General features: G+C 45.3%; 2 protein-coding genes across 6 annotated transcripts in view; both read left to right on the forward strand.

Annotated features, from left to right (window-relative positions):
- LOC144769402 (protocadherin gamma-C3-like) overlaps window positions 1–22,513 on the forward strand; it is a 917,178-nt gene that overhangs the window by 225,657 nt on the left and 669,008 nt on the right. The window lies entirely within an intron of this gene.
- The window catches only part of LOC144767192 (uncharacterized), a 49,413-nt gene continuing 35,883 nt past the window's right edge, over window positions 8,984–22,513 (forward strand). Inside the window, exons 1-2 of the mRNA XM_078650750.1 lie at window positions 8,984–11,505; window positions 15,627–15,708. Of these exons, the coding sequence (XP_078506876.1) occupies window positions 9,109–11,505; window positions 15,627–15,708 (2,479 nt within the window). The 5' untranslated portion in view covers window positions 8,984–9,108. The remainder of the gene's footprint in view (window positions 11,506–15,626; window positions 15,709–22,513) is intronic.

Consider the following 22,513-nt stretch of genomic DNA (forward strand, 5'->3'; position numbering starts at 1 on the left):
GAAATAAGTATAATAGGCGGGGCAGCGCCACCATTTTAAGTAACGCCACTCGCCCGCGACCGACAGCGGGAGCGTCCGCCAGAACCCTATACAGCCACGCAGGCTCCGAATCGCTCTCTCAATGTTACCCTCCAGGAGGTCCAATTGTGATCGGTATATGTGCGTACCTAGATAAGGGAGGCAATGATATTCCCACCGCAGCTCGTCCTCCGGTTGGGAGTCGTCCGTTCCCGGCACCAGCGGGAAGAGGCAGGACTTCTTCCAATTGACCCTTAGTCCCGAGAAGTGCCCAAAATCAAACAGCAGGCGTCTAGCCCCGCGCAGGGCAGTGTCCGCGTCAGCCAAAAACAGTAGGCAATCGTCGGCGTAAAGGGATATGTAGTGGGTGTCGCCTCTTAGTCGTAGGCCCTCATATGCATGGCCCAGGCGGGCGTGAGCTGCCAGAGGCTCTATAGCTAACGCAAATAGGAGGGGGGCAAGGAGCACCCCTGTCTGGTCCCTCGCTCTACCCTGTATGGGGCCGAAATAGTGGCCCCGGTCTTGACTCGGGCCGTGGCCGCAGCATAGAGTAAGGAGGTCCACTTCACATATCGCTCGCCCAGGCCGAAGGTCTCCAGTACGCGAAGCAAGTATGGCCACTCGACACTGTCAAACGCTTTCTCAATATCGGTCGACAGAACAGCGGCTCCCGGCGGACCATCAACATAGCCCCCCACGACCCGAAGCAGTCGACGCACACAGGTGGCGGTAGTGCGCTGGGGGATAAACCCCGCCTGGTCCCGATGCACTAAAGCGCGCATGTGGGGCAGCAGTCGGGTCGCAAGAATCCTGCTCAAAATCTTATAGTCCGTCGTGAGCATGGACAGGGGTCGGTAGGCCGAGCGTGAGGTAGCTTCGCCGTCCCGCTTCAGTAAGGGGATCACCAAGGCTTCGCGGGTTGTTGCAGGGAGGGTCCCCGTTTCTCATGCCTCTTGGTATACCACAAGCAAGCGCGGTACCAACACGTCAGCGTAAGCTGCATAAAACTCGATCGGTAGCCCATCCGTACCGGGAGTCTTCCGGCGAGCCATCTGTTTAATGGCCACCCGAATTTCACCCTCAGAGATGTCTCCGCCCAGTGGGGCCACGTGCTCAGGGTCAAGCCTGGGGAGCTGCGCCACCCGGAGAAACTCACCCAAGTCTTCTGGCATACACGGCATCGCACTCCTATAAAGGTGCGCGTAATACGTGAAAAATTGGCCATTGATCTCCGACTGAGTGTAAACCTCATTCCCTTCCGGCGTAGATAGAGCTACAATCGGGGTGCCGCGGGCTCCCGGAGCGGCCAGCCAGGCTAGAAGTGAACCCACTTTGTCGCGCTCAGCATGGGCCCGAACAAGGAACTCTTTATAATCAAAGCAGCGCAACTTCTCCGTTGCCGCCGCCACTTCCTCCCGCGCCGCCGAAACCGCCGCGCGAGCGTCCGGGGTCGCGTGGTAACGCCTCTCCTCCTCGCGCAAGCGATCCTCGCTTCGCGTGAGGTCCCGTAGAAGAGTCTTGCGGACTCCCGCCGTGGCTGAGATGCAGATTCCCCGAACCACCGCTTTAAAGGCGTCCCACTCCAGCGCCCTACTGGAAGCTGTGCCCGCGTTAGCGCCAAAATAGCCCTCTACCCCATTGCCTACCTCTGCCCTAAACACAGTGTCCTCCAGCGCCAGCGGGTTCAATCGCCACGTCGGTATAGCTTGGCGTTGCCGCGTCCAGTGGATCGTCACCAGGCAAGGGTTATGGTCAGAAATTGTTTTGGCCAGGTATTCACTGTGGCGGACCAAGCATTGAACATCTGGCGTGCATAGAATGCTGTCAAGGCGAACATGAAGCTCGTGCGGAGGGGAATAGAACGAGAAATCTTTCTCTGTCGGGTGTTGGGTTCGCCACGCATCAACCAGGCCCCAGCTACTCTGCCATGTTCGCCTACTCTGCGCTAGCCTGTGCGCCGCTGCTTGCGCCAGTGGAGGGTGAGACCTATCTAACCCCACATCAAGTACTGAATTAAAGTCCCTCCCCAGTAAGACCGCATTGGTTAGTACTGACGCCAGTTTCCCCGAGAGGCGCACAAAGAAGGCAGTTTGGTCTACATTGGGGGCATAGATGCTGCAGAGTGTCGGCTGCGTTTGACACGGTTGATCATGCCATCCTTCTCGACCGTGTCAGCGCAGCCGACATTAGGGGATTAGCACTATCCTGGCTGAAGTCCTTCCTTCAGGGTAGGTCCCAGGCAGTTCAGCTTGCCGGCTTTTCCGCCCCTCCCCGCCCTCTTGTGTGCGGGGTTCCCCAAGGTTCTTCCCTTTCCCCTCTTCTCTTCAATCTCTACATCTTCCCTCTTATTTTTTCTCTCCGCGAGCTGGGGGTCTCCGTGTATAACTACGCTGACGACCTCCAGCTCATCTTCGATCTCTCCTTTCCCGACTCTTCTTCCTTTCTTAGTTCCACTTTAACTTTTATTTCGGACTGGATGATCACGAACCACCTCAAATTAAACCCCGACAAGACGGAGCTTGTCCTCACTGGTGGCCCCTCCAATCCCTGGTCCCCTTCTCACTGGCCCCTCTCTTTAGGCACTCCCCCTACTCCAGTTCCCACTGTTCGCACTTTAGGTCTTAAAGTCAGCAGTGACCTTTCCATTCATTCCCAAGTTAGCGCTGTAATCTCATCTTGTTTCTTATCCCTCCGCCTCATTCGCAAGATCTCCCGCTTCTTTTCCACTGACGCCCTCAAATCCATCATTTCAGCCCTTATCACCTCCCGTCTCGACTATGGGAATGCCCTCTATTCCGGCATCCCCGCCTATGAAATGTGCCGGCTTCAGGCCATCCAAAATCAGGCCGCCCGGCTCATCTTCCATCTTCCCAAATTTTCCCACATCACGCTTGTCCTCAAGTCCCTTCACTGGCTTCCTGTACGCTTCCGTTCTTCTTTCAAATTAGCTTGCCTAGCCTTTTTAGCCTTCACTCACTCTGCCCCTCTGTTCATTGTTTCTTTGATCACTCCTTACACTCCCTCTCGCACTCTTCGCTCGTCCTCTCAACTTCTTCTTCAAGTCCCCCGCTACCGTAAAGCTCGCATCGGCGGCACCCGTTTCTCGGTTCTGGCCCCTCAGTATTGGAATAGTCTTCCATTCTCTATCCAATCAATTCCCACTTACCCGGCTTTCCGAAAAGCACTAAAAACTTTTCTTTTTCTTCAGGCCTTCCCTGGTTAGTCCCACTGTCTGCAGTGCCGAACCCGTTTTTTTCCCCCTTCCCTTCCCTCCTGGGAAGCCGCTTGGCCACAGTGCGCTTAATTAAGTTCTTTTTTCATTTCATTTCATTTCATTTCATTTCACATCCCTCCCGTCCAAACGGCCCTGTACAGCTACGAACCTCCCCTCAGGGTCAAGCACCGTCTGCACTGGCTGAAAGGGGATCCCCGCCCGCACCCAGACCAAGACCCCTCTCGCAAAGGCCGAGTAGCTTGTGTGGAATAGCTGACCCCGCCACCTGCGCTGTAAAGCCCGCCCTTCACGTTGGTCAATATGCGTCTCTTGTAGAAAGGCTATTTGTGCCCCCCTACGAACAAGATAGGCGTGTACCCTGTGGCGCTTCAGCATGGAGTTCAGTCCCCTCACATTCCAGGTTACACATTTTAGGTCAGGTATGGTCCCCATTCACAACAGTAATAGCAGCCCCGTCGATAGATAAGAGTCTGGACACACTGACATCACCCCCGAACCAACCCCGGAACACCGCCCAACAACCCCATGTCCCACCCATCCCCAGAACAGGCCCCAAACAGCAGAGTCCCATCCAAATGTCAATAACCTTAGTCTAACAGTCTCCGGTAACTACCAGAGTCCCACAGTAGGTGTGAGAAAGGGGGGGCGGCCTGTCGCTACCTCCAACAGGTCGTGAGCGAACCATGCCACCGGGCCAGCCCTCCTCAGTGCGCCCCCGTATCCCCGCCCCCGCAGAGGTCTAAATCATCAGCAGCGGGAGGGAATCCCTCCACCACCCCGCATCATTCCGCCCTTCCCAGCCATGGGCCTCCGCCCTAGTCCCAAACAGGGGTCCAGCTGCAAATACGATACCAGCATGACAGGTCCTGAGGGTCACTCATCCAATAAGCCATCAGCTGTCCCAGGCGTGACATGAGGTGGCCCCTTATCACCAGCACTCGACTCCTCCGACACTGCATCCTCCGAGCCCTCCCGGGAGCCTGTCTCAGCTGCAGACGTCGCTGTTACCGCCCTGGAGATAGTAGAGACCGCCCGAAGGGCCTCCTTGCGTTCTAGCTCGGTTTGCGAGATAGAGGGTGTTCCAGCCTTCGGCGGTCGCTTTCTGGGTCTCCGGGGTTGCTTGGATTTCTGTGTCTTCCTTCGCTGTCCGTCAGGTGCAGGGTGAGCATCCATCCCAGCTTTGTAGAGCTCCAGCCAGTCCCACACTTCGTCTGGAGAGTTGTAGAAAGAAGATTTACCATCTAACATGATCCACAGGCGTGCAGGAAACAGAAGCGAGTAGCGGATGCCCTCCTCCCGTAGTGCTCTCTTGACTGCCAGAAATGTGGAGCGCTGCCTCTGCACCTCGAGGGAGTAATCCGGGTATATGGAGACCTGAGCATTGTCCACCCGGTAGGGCCCCAGCGCCCTCGCCCTCTGTAGGATAAAGTCACGGTCCTTGAAGTGTAGCAAGCGCGCCACCACTGGACGCGGAGGTCTGCCCTCAGCTGGGGGCCGAGCCGGTACCCAGTGAGCGCGCTCCAACGTGTAGAACGGGGTCAGGCCCTCCGGCGCCACCACGTCGCGCAGCCAGGGCTCCAGGTAGCCCAGCATGTCCGTCCCTTCAATTTTCTCCGGCAGGCCAACCACGCGGATGTTGTTGCGGCGATTGCGCCCTTCCGCGTCTTCCGCTCTCTGCTCCAGTAGGTGCACCCTGTGCTGCAGCTCCCCCATGGCAACCTCATTCGCCTTGGCCGTCGGTTCTAGCACGTCCATTCGACACTCCGTCTGTTTGACCCGGTCTGCTAACTTGCCGTGGTCCGCTCGCAGTAGTCCCAGGCTTGTGGACACTTGGCCGATATCTAGACGAAGTGCCTCCCTGGTGTCTGCAATGGCCTGTAGAATCTGTTCCAGTTGGCCCTGCGGGAGGCCCGATTTCGGGCCTTCGCTCACTGTAGAGCTCTGGCTGCTCGCTGCCCCCTCCTCCACGTCTGTTGCAGGCTTGAGGCGGCGCCCCATGGCGGCAGCCGGGCCTAGGCGCGAAGCGTCTCTCCAATCTCCACCTCCTGGAGGGCGCAAAGTGTGCAGAGGGGCCCCCACTAGCTCCTCACTACAGCACAGGGGGGCTCCGGGCCCAGCACCCCCCAGCCGGGAATTCAGTCGACGGCAACGTGTGTTCCCCTCCAAAGTGGAGGGACCGTGTCTCAGAGCGAGGGGGCCAGCCTCAGTTTACATCCAGCCAGCACTAGCCCCGGGAGTCAGGGCCTACAGTCCAGAGATCTCCCCAGTATATCAGCGCCCAGGCCTACAGTGCCCAGCAGAGTGTTCCCGGCCTGAAACACCTCGGTGGTCCCCCCAACGTTGAGTCCTCGAGGTTCCCACTGCCAGTGGTCTGAGTGAGGCAGTTAGGAGAGGGGGGCGCCACCTACCGGCAGATGTCCGCTCCCGGGGGTATGTCGCGTGTCCAGAAGCCCCCGCCGACACCAGCGCCGGGCCGGCCTGTCCACTGATGGGCTCCGCTAGCCGCCGCTCCCCCTGTGCCTCCGCGGGATGGTCCGTTTCCTTCCGCCGAGGCTCCGGTTGCACCTCCGCCGAGCCGGCTCGTGTGGTGGGTGGCGGCCGGGCAGCCCGCACCGTGGGTCGGCCACTCGCACACGCGAGGTCGGGGATCTCGCTGGGCGCCCAGGCTGCTCAAAATGGCCGGCGCCGCGTCGAAGATCCCAAGGCCAGCGCGCCCCTCCGCTTTCTCCAGGACCACTCCTCCGGGTCAGCGAGGGTCCGATGGTGCGCGGATGGGGATGCGGGCAAGCGCCTGTCAGCGGGAGCCTCTGAGGGGATTTTAATCAGGATAACCGGGAAGGCCAGCGAGGAGCGCAGAGCTCACGCGTCCATTCCTCACCGCGACCAAGCCACGCCCCCATGAAAAATAGATTATTCTATTCATTATATGCATACCTGTTAATTTTTAAGGAATAATTTCTTATTTTTATGTTAGGTTGTTATTTTTTTATTTAATATAATTAAATGAATTACATTTTTAATTATGTTATCAATATCATGAAAATATGTTTGCATTTACAATAAATACATATTAATACAATTAATATTAGAATATTTAAAGAACAGTTTATTCTTTTTTTGAAAAAGCTTACTAATTTTTAAATCTGTACTCTATATTTACTTTATTAGAGATGGGCAGCCAACAGATTAACAGTGAGAGCCGAGCCAAAATTCTGGCTTGGATCTTTGAGCCCTCGTATGAGCCGAGCCACGAAAATCTTTGATATGTAAATCATGCAACAAACATCACATACATTTGATAAAGTCTCTTCTAAATTAAAAAAGTGAACTTCTTTACCATGTTGAAGCTTTGACATTAATACGTCATACTATACCACTGAAATGAGAAGCACCTATTAAAATTGATAGGTTTTTAACATGAACCTTCAGTGATCTATGAGGCAAGACAGTTGTCGTGTAAACCTTGTATGTGGCCAAGATTATTATAGAACTGGAAAAAACAGAAAATGATTGGGAGGGATCAATCTCGCAATCCTTATGAGATCAGGGGCTATAAATTCCCTTCTGCTAGGAACAGAATTCTCAGCATTCGTTTTTTTCTCACTACACAATGATCACATACCTAGTCATAACCACGATTTCCAATTTTATTTATAGTAATCCTTGACGCAAAGTAATGTTTTTATGTAATACTGTTAATCAACATACAATATACACATATATATATACACAAATAACTACCACAATTATATACAAATAACATATGAGGACAAACAATACTCCTGTACAAAATCAACCTTTTTCACCCAGAAGGTCACACTAAGTCAATCAAGTGTCCCCTTATTTATTCAGGGAGCACACTAAGAGGAAGTCCTGTAGACACACAATCGGTCTAGTAAGTCCTGAACCTGAATTCAAAGATTGTGTTAAACCAAGAAATTAAAAATGGTACAACAAATATCATCAGACTCCTCTTGTCAGATATGGCATGTCGACGCGGACGCGTTTTGGCCTACAGGAACTTTCCCTCCTCAGGACAAGGGTGAAAGAACATCTACTATCCCACTGATCACGGTGCCAACAATAACACCAGGGGACTTCACCAGCTAGTATCTTAAGAACAGAAATTAAATCTGAGTCGACAGGCGCCCCACTGGCGAGGTCAACAAACACCTCTTTCACTTTCAAGTGTTCCGCAACTCTTCAAAGGACGTAATTTGAACAGGAACAAACCATCTCTCGGAGTACTCCATCCAGGCGCACCTAGATTATTATAGAGCAACTTTATAGTTTATTGAATCAAAGACAATAGAGTTTTATACAACTTGTATTCTGAACTCACATATTTGATAGTGCATTCATACACGATGATGAAGAAATAAGTTTTGGTGAAATAAAATATTAGCCTAAAATCACAGTTTAATCAGTGAAGACATAATTTATCCAGCTTCTTAGTATTCAGTTTGTACAAATCCACCAGTAAAGGGGTATTTATTTGTCATTTCTTATGTTAAGGCTTTGTTTTTACCTCTGCATTTTCTCACCGTTTTTAATTAGCACACGCTTAGTGTGCTTTACCTCAGCTCCATTTGCATTCATTGCTTATAAGCTTGCGGAGAGTAGGTGACTTGACCAGAATCACACATGTTGATCCGACACAAGACTCAAACCTGGATACCTAGTTCCATTGTCTGCAGCTCTGGCCTTAAGGCCACATCCTGGGTGTAGGGAGGAACCAGGCAGATTGCATATTAAAGCTTGGCTTGTTATGGGATCGTAGTTCCAACAGGACATGGAGCTGAGCCAGAGCAAGGCTTCAGGCTCGAGCCTGGATCAATGTTTCAGTGGCTTGCCCACATCTTTATTTTAAAATAGTGGATCAATGTCCCAATTGTGGAGGTGTCTACTAAATGTACGGAATAATAAACATGGTTGTAATGTCACTACTAGTAGTTGTAACTTTATGATCATAGTTAATATTTTTTTAGACTCCTCCACCTATTTCAGGAGGCAAGGGCATATAAATCTACACTTTTTAGTAACTTTTGTATAGCCAAACGTAGAAAAGTTACTCAAAACCTTAAGACTAAGGTCCTTATTGAGAAAGATGAACTTGCGCTTTGTGTACGTTTTCTACTTTTCAGTGTTCATATTGAACGTTAAGAGTTTTACTAATCGGCACTCCCTATAATTATGTGTGCAGAGTTCTCTACCCTGATTGCAGATTCCCAAACTTTGGAGAACTCTGCACTCAAAAATATAGGGATTGAGGAGTCTTAAAACTCGACATGTAGTTTGTGAATACTTAAAAGTAGTAAATTTACACAAACTTGTAAATTACCTTTGTGGATCAGGCCCGAATTTACCTGCAATAAATTTGCACGTGTAGGTTTAACTTTGTAAAGGGGTCCTTAAGTGTGTAAATCATGCTGAATGTCGATATTATGTATAGAGGGGATCATTTAAAATGCTGGATGTGTCCAAGAGAACGTTGTTTCGTTTATATATGCTTCAAAAACATTGCTTTAAATAATTTCAAGGTTGTAATTTACAGATGCTGGGATGCAATTCTAACATGTGGCCACATGGCGACAGTGTTATACAATGTAATGTAAGAGCTGAAACTGGCACCTCCTACAATGTAATCATTGCACGGTCGTACCGAGAGCAGCAGGGATTATGCAGCGAAAATTTTTCTCAGGGTTGCATTTCTAGGAGGTCGCACACGAGAGTATTTCCACCTCTCGTTGTGCTGTGAAGCATTATTTTTCTCACGTGGATTTCATTGGATTACTCCTGCGAGACTGGATGCTCTGAGAGTTACCCTGAGGCAAGGAGAGCTGCTTAAGGCTGGAATGGGAGCCCGCCCGGGAGAAGGAGAGCAGAGAGGCAGGCGGCAAGTACTGGCACCCTTTCTGCTTTTCATTATCGTTTGTGAACAAGTTACAGGGCGAATACAATACTCAATACCGGAAGAAATGAGGAGAGGTTCAGTTGTTGGAAACCTAGGGAAGGACTTGGGGCTAAATCCGCGGGATTTGTCTGAAAGGAAAGTTCGTGTTGTTTCTGCTGCTGGGAATCAGTATTTTACGTTAAATGCGGATGCAGGGACGCTGCACGTGAATGAAAGGATCGACCGGGAGGAGCTGTGCGCGGAATCCGACAGTTGCTACATCAAATTGCAGACCGTTGTGGAGAATCCCTTGAAAATATTTCACGTGGACGTGCACATCCAGGATATTAACGATAACACCCCGAGTTTTTTAAAGAATGCTGTTGATTTAAATATATCGGAGTCCACGTTGCCGGGAACGCGCATTGCTGTCGGGAATGCCCGAGACCCCGACATTGGCATCAACGCCCTGCAGGGCTATAAGCTGAGCAGTAACCAACATTTTGTCCTCGAAGAGACAGAAAGCAATGACGGGTACAAATATGCAGAGCTCGTCCTGGAGAAGGGTTTAGACCGAGAAAAACAAAGCTGTCACCAATTGGTTCTAACTGCTTTCGACAGGGGTGATCCAATCCGATCCAGTACCGTGGACATTAATATTAATGTTCTTGATGCCAATGACAATGTTCCCTTGTTTGGTCAACAGAGCTACAGAGCGAGCATCAGTGAAGGGGCAGCGATTAACACAGTGGTGCTTCAGGTGAAAGCCACAGACGATGATGAAGGTTCAAATTCCAAAATTACCTACTCTTTCAGCAGCATCTCAGACAATGCGCTTAACACTTTCAGTTTAGATGGAGAAACTGGAGAAATTAAAATTAAAGGGCTTCTCGACTTTGAGAAGACCAGTTCTTACAAAATATCTGTGGAAGCGAAGGATGGAGGGGGACATGTGGCTCACTGCCGGGTGTTGATAGAGATCGTGGATGAAAACGATAATGCTCCTGAAATAACATTTACTTCTATCACCAATCCAGTCCCAGAAAACTCACCTCTGGACACAGTTGTGGCTCTGATAAATGTTCACGACCAAGATTCTGGAGATAATGGCGAGGTTGGGTTTCATATTGCCCAGCATCTGCCTTTTAAATTAATATCATCAGCTGAAAAATATTACAGTCTTGTAACTGCAACTACTTTGGACAGGGAAGCTGTCCCAGAATACAATATCACAGTCACTGCCACTGACAAAGGATCCCCTCCTCTATCTACAAGCAGAACTATCCGATTACAATTTTCCGATATAAACGACAACCCTCCTGTTTTTAACCAGCCTTCCTACCAAGTTTATGTCCCAGAGAACATTGAACCCGGTGCTTCTATTTATCGGGTAAATGCGTCTGATCCGGACGCAGGTCAAAATGGCCATGTCACATATTCATTGAATAGTCTCAAGGACACGCCCCTTCCATCTTATATTTCCATTAACTCCCAGACTGGCGTGATCTATGCCCAGCGCTCATATGACTTCGAGCAAGTAAGAGAATTTCTATTCCAGGTGAAGGCTGTGGACTCTGGGTTGCCTCCTCTCAGCAGTAATGTTACTGTGAAAGTGTATATTATCGATCAGAATGACAACCCCCCTGAAATCCTCTATCCTACTCTGGAATCAGATGGCTCGATATTATTCGAGATGGTCCCCCCTTCTTCCAGTCAAGATTATCTTGTAACAAAGGTGGTGGCTGTAGATGCTGATTCTGGACACAACGCGTGGCTCTCCTACCACTTGCTTCATGTCCCCGAATCACCACTATTTAAAATCGGGGCACATAACGGAGAGATACGTACAACAAGATCCTTGTACGAGAAAGATCTTGCAAAGCAGAAAATAGTTATTTGTGTAAAGGATGGTGGGCAGCCATCTCTGTCTGCCACGGTTGCTGTGAATATCGTGTTTGCAGAAAACATGGAAGAAGCTCTTCCAGAATTAAGTAACCAGGCAAATAACGAAGACAGTGACTCAAACTTAAAGATCTACTTAGTTGTAGCTTTAGCTTTAATTTCACTTTTATTCACTTTAACCCTGATGGTTGCAGTGGTTATCAGGTGTAGAACACCCAAAGAGCCCAGAATATTTGAGTCTCTGTCTCCTCCACTCTACTCCCACGTAGACCCGAGATTCTCATCCAACTACCAAAACGGGACTCTGCCGCTGCCCTACTCTTATGAGGTCGCTGTGGCCCTAGAGTCTGGCCAAAATGAGTTGATTTTCCCCAAACCAGGACTTCTTTCTACAAATGATTCTGGGATTGTTCAAGAGTCTGATGGCTGGAATACAGACAACAAGAGCCTGGAACAGGTGAGGCAAGTTTAGGCAATACTGTGGAAGTTGTGTGTGTGTGTTTTACTGAATCGATTTTCTATGGAAACATGGCCCTTTGATTTTACTTTTTATATGGGACACCCTTGAATGCCTGACAGTGAAGCGGATCACGTGGTGTTTGTGGGTCATATTCTTTAACCCCTTCCACACTCATGACGAGCTGGGCTCGTCATGCAGTAGCCTCCCAGCACGCTCATGACGAGCCCAGCTCGTCATGAATAATGGGTTTTTGCATATTCCAGCACAGGGCTGGAACTCATCGAGCATCGATGTGGTTAAATGGTATAATTAAAACAAGTATAAAGGTTCTTCATTTTAAGGCCACTGTTTGCTTATAATTAATTAGACGTTTACCTGTTTTCATGACTTAGAGAACTGTCAGCTTGGTATTGTCGCCGGTATTCTCCAAGCTGAAAATGTATTTCAGGTGCTGTTAATCCCTCGCTAGATCCAAATGTAATAGCACAAGTAAGGTGTGAATTGATTTAACAAAAGGTTAAAAAAAATCATTTTAAAAATATTGGCTTAAGCGGAATATTATCTCCCTGGTTCCTTTTACTCTGAATGCCCATTTTGTCGTCCCCAAGTCCTGACGTGCGTCCCACATATTTTAGAACCATCTTTTGTGTCTCAGTTTTTGGAGACCTATGGGCTTCCAGACCTGTGGAGAAAATTCAAAGCGAATATCATTTCATCCCCTTGCATCACCGAGCTTTTACTGATATTGTTCAGATCGGCATGACTGAGAGTCTGAATACCTCTCATTTGAGAGTAGATCTACTTCATGCTCAAGCATCAGTGATTGACAATGGCTACTTGTATACCAGTGTGTATGTCACTGTTGATTAGATAGCATTGGCACAATTGGTACACATTGCAGAACCTATAGATGGGCAAACCGCATGGGAATGACCTCTCAGATAATCAAGACAGGGCTTCAGTACTTCATTGTCCACTGCTAATGGCAAAAGGTAAATCAATTTCAGCAAAAAGCCCACATTTCCCATCAGTCCTGTAACTGCAGCACTCGACACCCTGTCTGTGCTTTTAACTCATTTTTAAGGTGTAGATTGATTTATAGCCATGATCTACCAGTGTGTGCCTCTGGGTTATCTGGACTGGAAGAGGTGCCTAAAGAACTCGGCATAAATTCATTCTACTCTCGGTTATTGAATCGACTTTAATATATCATTAAACTGTAAAATAAACCTTTGGTTATCTGGATGTTGTGTGTTCCTCACTTTAGAGGGAACTAGGACTGCAAAGACCTCCCTCTGGTTCAGCATTTTGTATCCTGGTTGGGTGTTCCTGCACACTGTTCTGCCTGGTTACTTTACACAAGTTAGGAGAAAATGTTTGTCATACTTTGTACATGAATGTTGGCTTAATCAAAATGTGATTGATGAGAGGAGAGGTTTAGTACTGCATTTTATTACAACTTTTTCAATATTAAGGATACTGATGTGTCGGTTGAATGTTTTATCAACATGGACTGCCTAACTTTTTGTGTGTTCTTTGTGGAAGCACTAATTGATAATGAACATGAAGGTTAATCTTGTTAAGGGGTCAATAAAAGTAATGGAGTAGTAAACCGCATTCAGAGGGTAGTAACTACTGACATCTGTAGTTTTTATATGTCAACGTATATTTTGATTTGTCAGAAACTATCTGTTTGGCAGATATGTAGTGGTGGTTGCTTTGATGTTGAATATCTCAATGAGCAATCGTTGTGCTTAGTAGAAATAATGTGATTGGTGGCACTACTAATGTTTTATTCAGCTTATAATGCCAAAAACTATCGTTATTCCACATAGGAACAGTCATTGTTGATGTGTGTATTTTATGTCAAAATTAGTTATAGAAAAGTCTAGTAATGTTACTTTGATTTCTCAGACAAATATATTGTATTTACGTGCAGTAAAGTACATGTAGTCTGTGATAATTTAAACAGTTTCATATGACCCACCGAGGATGAGTGGGAATGGCATCTGCATGAATACACTAAACCGACTCCATGCCCCACCGCACCCTAGCAGAGAAACAATAAAGTAGCCTGTGACCACCAAGCATGTTATTGAGAAATAAGCATTTTGAAACCATCTTTATTTTCCCAAAGACATATTAGAAAAAAAATCTCAATTGCGTACATTGAAATCATCCACAAGAATACAAGGCTAGACCTAAAAATGTGTATAAAAATGAACAAAAAGCATGGCTAACCACAGACTTTGCCTTTCAAGCACCATCCCCATGGAAATTGGATCTTGGCCCCCAGACTCCAGTTACTAAGTGCTTACAAAAGGCAAACTCAGCCACTCCCCCGTAACAGGGAAGGCCATTTGGGCCAATCAGTAAATTGGACCTAAAACATGCCAGAGCTACCCAAAATGGGATCCCCTCCACCCCCGAAATTCTTTATAATATAGTCCTTAGTAGCTTGATCATATCTTGGTCCCTTCGCACTCATACCATCTTGTGAATCACCCCCGGCAGTGTTAAAGGTGCACCCATAGAGAGCCAGGGAATAGTTGCGGCAGGGGCAAAGCCTCCGGCACACCGCTGCGCCACTACCCTCCCTTGGGGAAATAGAGAAACAAAATCATGAATTTGCCTGACATTACAGGGTCAAATTCCAAGGTGTCTACCTGCTCTGTGGTCAACCAATGGGACAGAGAGTGTGATTCTGACCCTGCCCAGCAAGCGTAAATGGTGGCCTTCCTGGCTGCTGCCCCTGGTCGACCCTGCAACTGCTCCTGCAGCCAGTTATATGGGGGTGATTTGCAGGCAACATAGCGTTCCACCCTCCCACTGAATGATCAAATCAGTTCTCATGGCCTGCTTGCAAGAACATTAATGTAGAAGAAACCATTCATGTGTTTACAGTAACAGCGAAGTCTCTTGCAGGCCTTTTACAGATGAAATACATTGATTGCATTTTGCATTTAATCTGCTCTATATGACCAATGGGATGCTTCATGTTCTATAAATTATTTTTATATATAATTATCTACTGCAGTAAAGATTTTCCTGGATGATTTAAGCTGTAAGTAAAGCCAAAGGTAAGAGTACACTGCATGATGGAGATGCATTTTTGATCACCATTCCCTGCGAGGTGCAAAATAGTTCTAACGTGGTGTAAAGATGTACAGCTGAAATGTGTATTATTCTATGCTTATCCAAAACCATCCTCTCGGTAAAAGAGGATGTGTTCTGTTTCCACTCTTAATGTGTAGCACTGTGTTTTGTCATTACTCATCATTGTGGTAGAACATGTGCAGTGCATGTGAGTGAAAGGCCTTCTTGGCATCTAACCTCTTGACAGCCAACTGACTCTTATTAATCCTTGCATGAACAGTCAGCTGAATATGGTAATGGATGTTGGTGGCAATTATATCAAAAAGTATAAATAAGGTTTGAATCTCATGAACCATATTCAGGAGTATTGTATCTAGCCTTCTAAATTGGATTTCAATCAATACTTTGTCATCTATGTTTAATAGCTAAATGGCCATTCAGATGCTGACATTTACAGGAGCCATGCCAGTTTTGGAAACAAAATGGCAAATCTCCTCTCTTAAAAGAGAAAGGGACAACAGCTTCCTTAATTGAATTGTTATAAAGGGTCGTCAATTTGGGGTAAATGAAGAATATCTGTGCTTGTTAGCACTTTTGAAAAATTCTGAAAAGGTTTTTCTTTGATGTTATAAATGTGGGTCACATAATGCAAGGACTCCCAGAAATTGCCAACCCAGTTATAGATTGATACAACCTATTCTAGTGTTGAGGTTATATTACTTTACGTTGAATCTATTCATCATTGGTAGTCATGTTTTCGTAGACGTTGGGCCTGTTTTAGAGTTTGGTGAACAGGTTACTTCATCACAAATATGACAGATATCCTGTCTTCCTTGTTACAAATGTTTTATTTCATATAGTACTTGTGCCGTGAAGGGTAATTCCATCACATTTGTGAAGGAGTAACCTGTCCATCAAACACTAAATCAGGAACTTAGTGGCCTACCACTGACTTGTAATAAAATAACATTGGAGAGAACAGTTGTTTTCTGGTAGTAATGTATTATAAATTCTCTACAAAGACTCTGGCCTTTGTTTATGGATTCATCATTGAGTACTGGCAAGATGTGGTACCTAGTTCCTGGGGTCTCGATGCCATCAGGAGTTAGTGGGCTCCAATTGTGACAAAATATGTAATGTATCTCTGATTTGGAGGCCACTTTGTAATGAACCCAAATCTGAGCATAAAGGGCATGACACCTTTAGCACTTAGCCCTTGGGGTAGCAAAGCAGAGGAGTCCAAAACGTACTCCTGGTGGTGGTTTGGGCTAGAGATTCAGAACTCCGTACAACACATAACAACATGTAGTATTGACCAGACAGTGCTTCTAATTATACAAAGGAGTCAAGCTATCCTGGCTGATGAGGGGTGAAACCCTGAAACTTTTCCTAGGATGCTTGTTTCCAGTCCAGGGAGGACCTGGTCTGGCAGTTCCGGCTGGACGGTTCCCATTAGGCACAGGGTCAAGACTGATTTGCATATGGCTGAGTCTAAACTGGGGTGGCATGGTGAGCAAAAAAACGATGGATTTAACCCAGATTTCTTGACTGGGGGTGAATGTTTTTATTTGTTCTGCATTCCGTCCCTCAGTTGTGTGTTTTTTGCTATCTCGACCTAAGTGCGCTAGGTATGCCCAGACATGGGTCCTGGGCTCACTGGGCCACTGGAATCAAGCTATCCTGGCGGATGAGGGGTGAAACCCCGAAACCGGTCCTAGGATGCTTGTTTCTGGTCCAGGGAGGACCTGGCTTGGCAGTACGGACTGGACTGTTCCATGAGGCACAGGGTCAAGACTGATTTGCATCTGGCCAGGTCTAAACTGGGGTGGGATGGTGAGCAAAAGAATGATGGATTTAACCCATATCTCTTGACTGAGGGTGAATGTTTTGATTTGTTCTGTATTCAGTCAATCAATTGTGTGTCTTTTGCAGTATACCCTTAGAGCAGGCCATGTAGTCATGTGAGGCATATATGGTCAATGTGAAGGAGGATATCTGTTAATGCCATGCTGTACAAATGATTCACATGCACAGCACAGCCTCCCCTGCCTCACCCAGCTTCACAAGATACATGCACAATCTTTTTCCATGCCTTGATCATCACAGATTGATCACCAAGACTAGCCCAGCACCGTGGTTCAGGTGGGCCCTTTGCCCTACAGTATTCTTATTGATCAATGTTTTTCACACTTTTCTATACTGGGGAGTTGCTTGTTTGAGCATCAGATGGCTGCTTATCTGTAGCTTGGTTGGACACTGTCTGTGTGCTGTTTATGCCTGGAAGTAACCATCTAATGATCCATGGGACCTGTACCTCTGCTGTCCTACAGAAAAAGACACAACATTATGAACACCCTGGTAAGAGTGCTAGTTTTGCAGGGATTGTGGCGGCCATCTCACTTAATGAATGAAACGTGTTCTACTATAAACATTGTGATGGGTCTTGGGTTAGGAGTTGTTCAATTCATACTCTTGATTGCTGAATTAGATCTGAAACTCCACATTCATTATGTTTTGGACTGCGTCATTTGTGAATTATGCTCTGGGACAAATCAAGAAAAAAATTGCACTCTAGCAAAATAATTAAATATATTGTTTACAGTCTTGTGGCATTCATCATTGTAGAGGTCTGATGTCGAGGTGGGGATCAAGCTGCTTCACCGGAACCCATCCTATCTGATCAGTTCACAGCACATAAATGCTCTAAGACTTCCTTGGAGCACTAAATCGATGTGGCATCAGTTGAATTTAACTTGATTAGGACAGATCATAGGGAGCTGAGGGAAAGGACAAAGAAGAGATAGGCAGCAGTTGATGCATCTAATGTATCTGAAATGTATAAAATAATAATTTCACTTCAGGAAGACTGCACATGTCCTGTAATAAAAGTTTCAGGAGACTAAAGGATGATCTATCCATAGCACCTTTGGATATTTGGCCTTCAAGTAAACTGTGGAGGGCCACCCCACAGAGAAATTCCTTAAACAGGTTTCCCTGGACATTTTGTATTCAAAGGTTTATCAATGTTGTTCTCAGTAGGAAGGACACACACATCCCTGGTGCTGGGGCCAACGCAGGGTTGACTCAAAGGGCTATCCTTGTTAATTTTTTCAAACTTTCAAGATTGAGACATTGGCTACCACATATTCACATCCCAAGGACTGCTTAAGATTGGCTGAATGTCTGGAAAAAGTCCCTTAATTCCCAAGGGAAGGACCCAGAGGTGTGCTGGGTAAACCAACTAGATCCTCAAAGAACCTTTCAAAGATGCCCCTGGCCTCTAACACAAACATTAGCTATCAGTCTGCTTGCAGAATGGAAGGTACTGGTCGATTGTACTTTGTATGCTCTGTTGAGGCCACCAAGGATAGCAGCCATTTACAATATAGTGTTGGTCCGGTGGATATACTTTAGGAACAGCCTCACTCACAAACACATCTCTGATGAAGGTGGGGCAATTGACATTAAATCACAACCTGTCTATTTCTTTGTAACGTTGCCCGAGATGGTATTGTCATATTGGTGGCCCCTCTAGAAATGGGCAGACTTACTGAGGAAGCACGTAAACCATGTGCTGTTGTTGTGTTTTTCTTTGGGTCGTTGTTTTAAAAATGTTTTATTAGTTCTGCCTTGTGGTTTTAGTTGGTCTGTCATTCGTGGCATGGTATGCACATGGAAGTTTAAAAACGTATGACCGTACTTAAAATATCACAGGTGGCCCGCTGTCCAAAAGGGTGAAGGAGGACATTAACTGCCACATGATGAACTGCCATCCTCCATATTTAGATTTCAATACCAGACCAGCTGTGATGTCAGAGAAACCACCATCAAGGCGGTTCCCCATGAATGTATCTCAAGTTTGCTGTGTGGCTGGCATCTTTCAGGTGGCCTTCACCAATCTTCTGTATTTTTCAAAAATAGACTCCCTAACTGGAAGTTTGGTTTTGAAAAACAAAAAACGAATAACATCCACACTCTGGGTGGTTTCGCCAAGGGTGTGGGAATATTTTTATTTTCTCTCCTGTATCTCCTGAAGGTGAATGGCAGAAAAATATCACATTTTCTACTGTAAATAGAGCAAGCGGGCTGGTGTCCTTAGTCCAATGGGCTCTACTCCATTGGACTATCAGAATAAGCTTTCTATAGGAAGAGCCAGCGTAGGCACCACTGTCAGAAAGACATGGGTTTATTTGACTCTAATAGAGCAGATGGACCATTTGTTTGGCGGGCAGGGTATGCCTTCACATTTGTGCTGGAATAGTCTGCTCGCCAAACCCTAAATTGGGCCACTAGTCACTTCCTCTGGCCAATTTCCAGGTATGGTATTTCCCTTTCATTGGTTCAGGGTTATGACTTTTTTCAGGTCAGATAGGATTTGGAGACCTATGCTTAATACATTTTGGTGTTCTTGAAAGTCAGTGGGTGGGTCGTGTTTAGCATTATCAGATTTTTTCTACATACCCTTTGGACTTGCATGTTAGGAAGAGTTAAAATTATGACCTGGGTTTCTAAGGTACTTAAGTTTCTTAGGAAATAGGAAGGGTTACTGCATTTCTTCAGTAAAGCAATTTAGCTGCTGTATAGGCCTGCGTTAGTCCACATACTCCACCTATGCTGAAGGAGAGTTGCCACATAGCAGGAAAATAATGTCTCTTGATTCTACAAGTTGATTTAGGGCACTGAGGGTCACACTGTATTAGAGCTTTGTGAAATTTGTGTAGTTAACTTTTGCATGATTACACAAAAAAAATTAACAATTACATTAATTGACACATAACACATAATTATGCAAAATGCAGGTAAAGCATTTGATGCTTTATTTTGCAGTAAAATGAGTCTAGGTCACAGTTTGGCAAAGTAAATAGTAAATAGTGAAACACAATATTCCTCAAATTACATGAGATTACTCCAATGTATGGGAATTTTGTACACAGCTGCTATGTCAACTTAGTGAGTACGCTCATTCAGTGCTGAGCTTGATATTGTTTCTGGAACTAGTAGAGATCAACGATTTTAATTGTGTAATGTCCATTGTGTTTTACAAATCCCCCACTTCTTGCCTGAGCCCTTTCCTACGACTTTCTCTGCAGTCAACAGATACTCCATATGGACTGTAACTATTGTTATGTGTGGTGGGAAAAACACTTCTGATATTTATTGTTCTCCTTTTGCTCACCCCACGACTCCTACTGTGGGACAAATTTAATCTATATTAGGGGAGTCATTTCTATATGGTGTTTGGGAAGATAATCGGGGCTATCCACAAAGGTAACTTACACTTGTGAGTAAGTTACACAAGCAAGTTTGCTCTTACTCTTCGAGTAAATGTTCTAATTTTGGCTATCCACCTTTCCGAGTATAAGGCCACTCAAAAAATGTAGGCTTACATTTTTCAACCCCCAAAATGGAGTGGAGCCAAATTTACAAATGTAATATGCTACTGCAAAAAAGAGACTGTAGTAAGTCCTGCACCACACATGACCAACCACTGATTCTGCAACACCCTTCCATAGAAAATAAGGGAGTTACAGACTTTAAATAAAACCCAGTCGAAAATAATGATTAAAAGATATTTAAGATATCTATGTAGATAAATGGGTACCATTTCGTGTTTTCTATGTATGTACTTATATATAACACTAAACTGTGTGTGTGTATGTATATACATATAATACACATATAAATATATATATATACACATATACACAATCACATATTTTAGTGTTACGTATGGATATATATATAAGCAAGTTTAGTGTCGTGTATATATACATTGTGCACATTTAGTTTAGTATTGTGTGAGTGTATATATATATATTCACTGAAAAAACCATAGGTTATAGACCATATATAGTTAGGAATTAGCATTTAAAAAACCTTATTTTACTCACACAAAACCATTGAAATTCCATATATAGTTAGTTGCACTAACTATATATCGCGCACCCGCAATCCACTGCTGATGATGTCACATATTACATCATTCATGACATGGTCAGTGACATCACTGATGACATCACTGATGACATCTCAAATGACATCACTGATGACATCACTGATGACATCATCCAGTGACTGTGTGTTTCTGTAAAGTTTAAATATGTTTTACATATTGAAGAATGAGTAGATGTATAACTGTCTGGACGAAGGATTTAGTAGGTGCATGACTGAATGTATGAGTGAGTGATTAAATGTGTCTCACTGAGTGCATGGGTTAGTGACTAAACTGTCTTAATTTGTGCATCATTATGTCTGTTGTTCTGTAAACTGCTGCATGTGTTGATCAGTAGCTATATGATTAACTATATGGGTTATTGATTGATTGTCCAAGTATTTGTATGGGAGACTGAGTGTGTGTGTGGCTGGCTGGGAGGTGTGTGACTCTGTGCAGATCAATGTGTACTTGTATCAATGATTGTATAAGAAAGTAAGTATGTGTTAGTATATGTTTGAAAATGTAAGGTGCTCTATGTTTAACTGTATAGACAAGAAAATGGAAGTGTGATTGATTCTTTACAGGACTGACTAGGTGTGTGAGTAACTCCATGGATGAGTGGCAGAGTGTGAGTGTCTGTATAGGTGTATGAGTGCATATGATAGTGTTGTAAAGATGAGTGATTGTATGTATGAATGATTGTATGGGTGAATGAGTGAATGTGTGTGTAGACGTAGGAATCAGTGAGTACGTATGTAGTAACTAGTATTGGTGTGTCAATGGTTTCAAAAATGATACTCTGTATTTAACACTGGGTGAAACAGAGGTTATATTAAAATGAGAGGAGATGCATTGTATTGTCACATGAATGATATCATCAGTGATGTGGTCATTGATGTCAAATGAGATGTCATCAGTGATGTCATTTGAGATGTCATCAGTGATGTCATCAGTGATGTCACTGACCATGTCATGAATGATGTAATATGTGACATCATCAGCAGTGGATTGCGGGTGCGCGATATATAGTTAGTGCAACTAACTATATATGGAATTTCAATGGTTTTGTGTTAGTAAAATAAGGTTTTTTAAATGCTAATTCCTAACTATATATGGTCTATAACCTATGGTTTTTTCAGTGAATTTTCAAGGTTTTGTAAATGCTAATTCCTAACTATATATGGTCTATAACCTATGGTTTTTTCAGTGAATTTCAATGTTTTTTTAATAGCAAATATCATAAGCTGTCGAATGTCAAGTACGTGGTAAGTGAAAACATTTTCGTGTTTATGCACACTGATCTGCTTTGAATGGTGCCCCCCCCCTCATTTCTATTAGGAGTACTCTCTCTTTGCACATAGTGAAGGGTAGTTAACGCAGGCCTTTGCCCCCGTTGTAATACGTCGTGCCTGCTTCTCTCTCCATTTGATTGATTGTTATCCAAGTATTTACTGTTTTAGAATTGGTTCTCTTTGGTTCATTCTCTATTTACAAACAAACACAGAGTCGCAATACTCTGTTTAGTCTTTGCAGATAACGAAAAATCGTGTAAAAAAAAAAGAAAAGGAATCGAGCAAAATCAGTAGGCCACTAATGGGATCTCTTTTTGACCTCGCTAAAATAGAAACATTAGGAACAACCCCTCATGACAAATACAAAACTAGTGAAATGAACTGAACTCCACACAATGATGGCTGCAAAACAGCTCGGCTCCGCCACCCACCCCGCCCAAAATAACGATAAAGAGCGGCTGCCATGATTGGTTGCGGAATGGCCACGACGGAGCTACGAAATGGTGCTGCTCTCATGCTAACCCCAGCTTCAGTCTGAAACATCCAGAAACACTGTAGACTACCAATTCGATCAGTTCCGGTAGCGCCCCAATGTAACCCGGTAGAGAAGAACTAGCCCTCCCCTCTTTGACTAATGGTTCTTGTTGCCTGTCCCTTCTGTTGTCATTTAACAGAACTATTT

Source organism: Lissotriton helveticus, chromosome 7, assembly GCF_964261635.1.
Source record: "Lissotriton helveticus chromosome 7, aLisHel1.1, whole genome shotgun sequence".
NCBI classification, from domain to species: domain Eukaryota; kingdom Metazoa; phylum Chordata; class Amphibia; order Caudata; family Salamandridae; genus Lissotriton; species Lissotriton helveticus.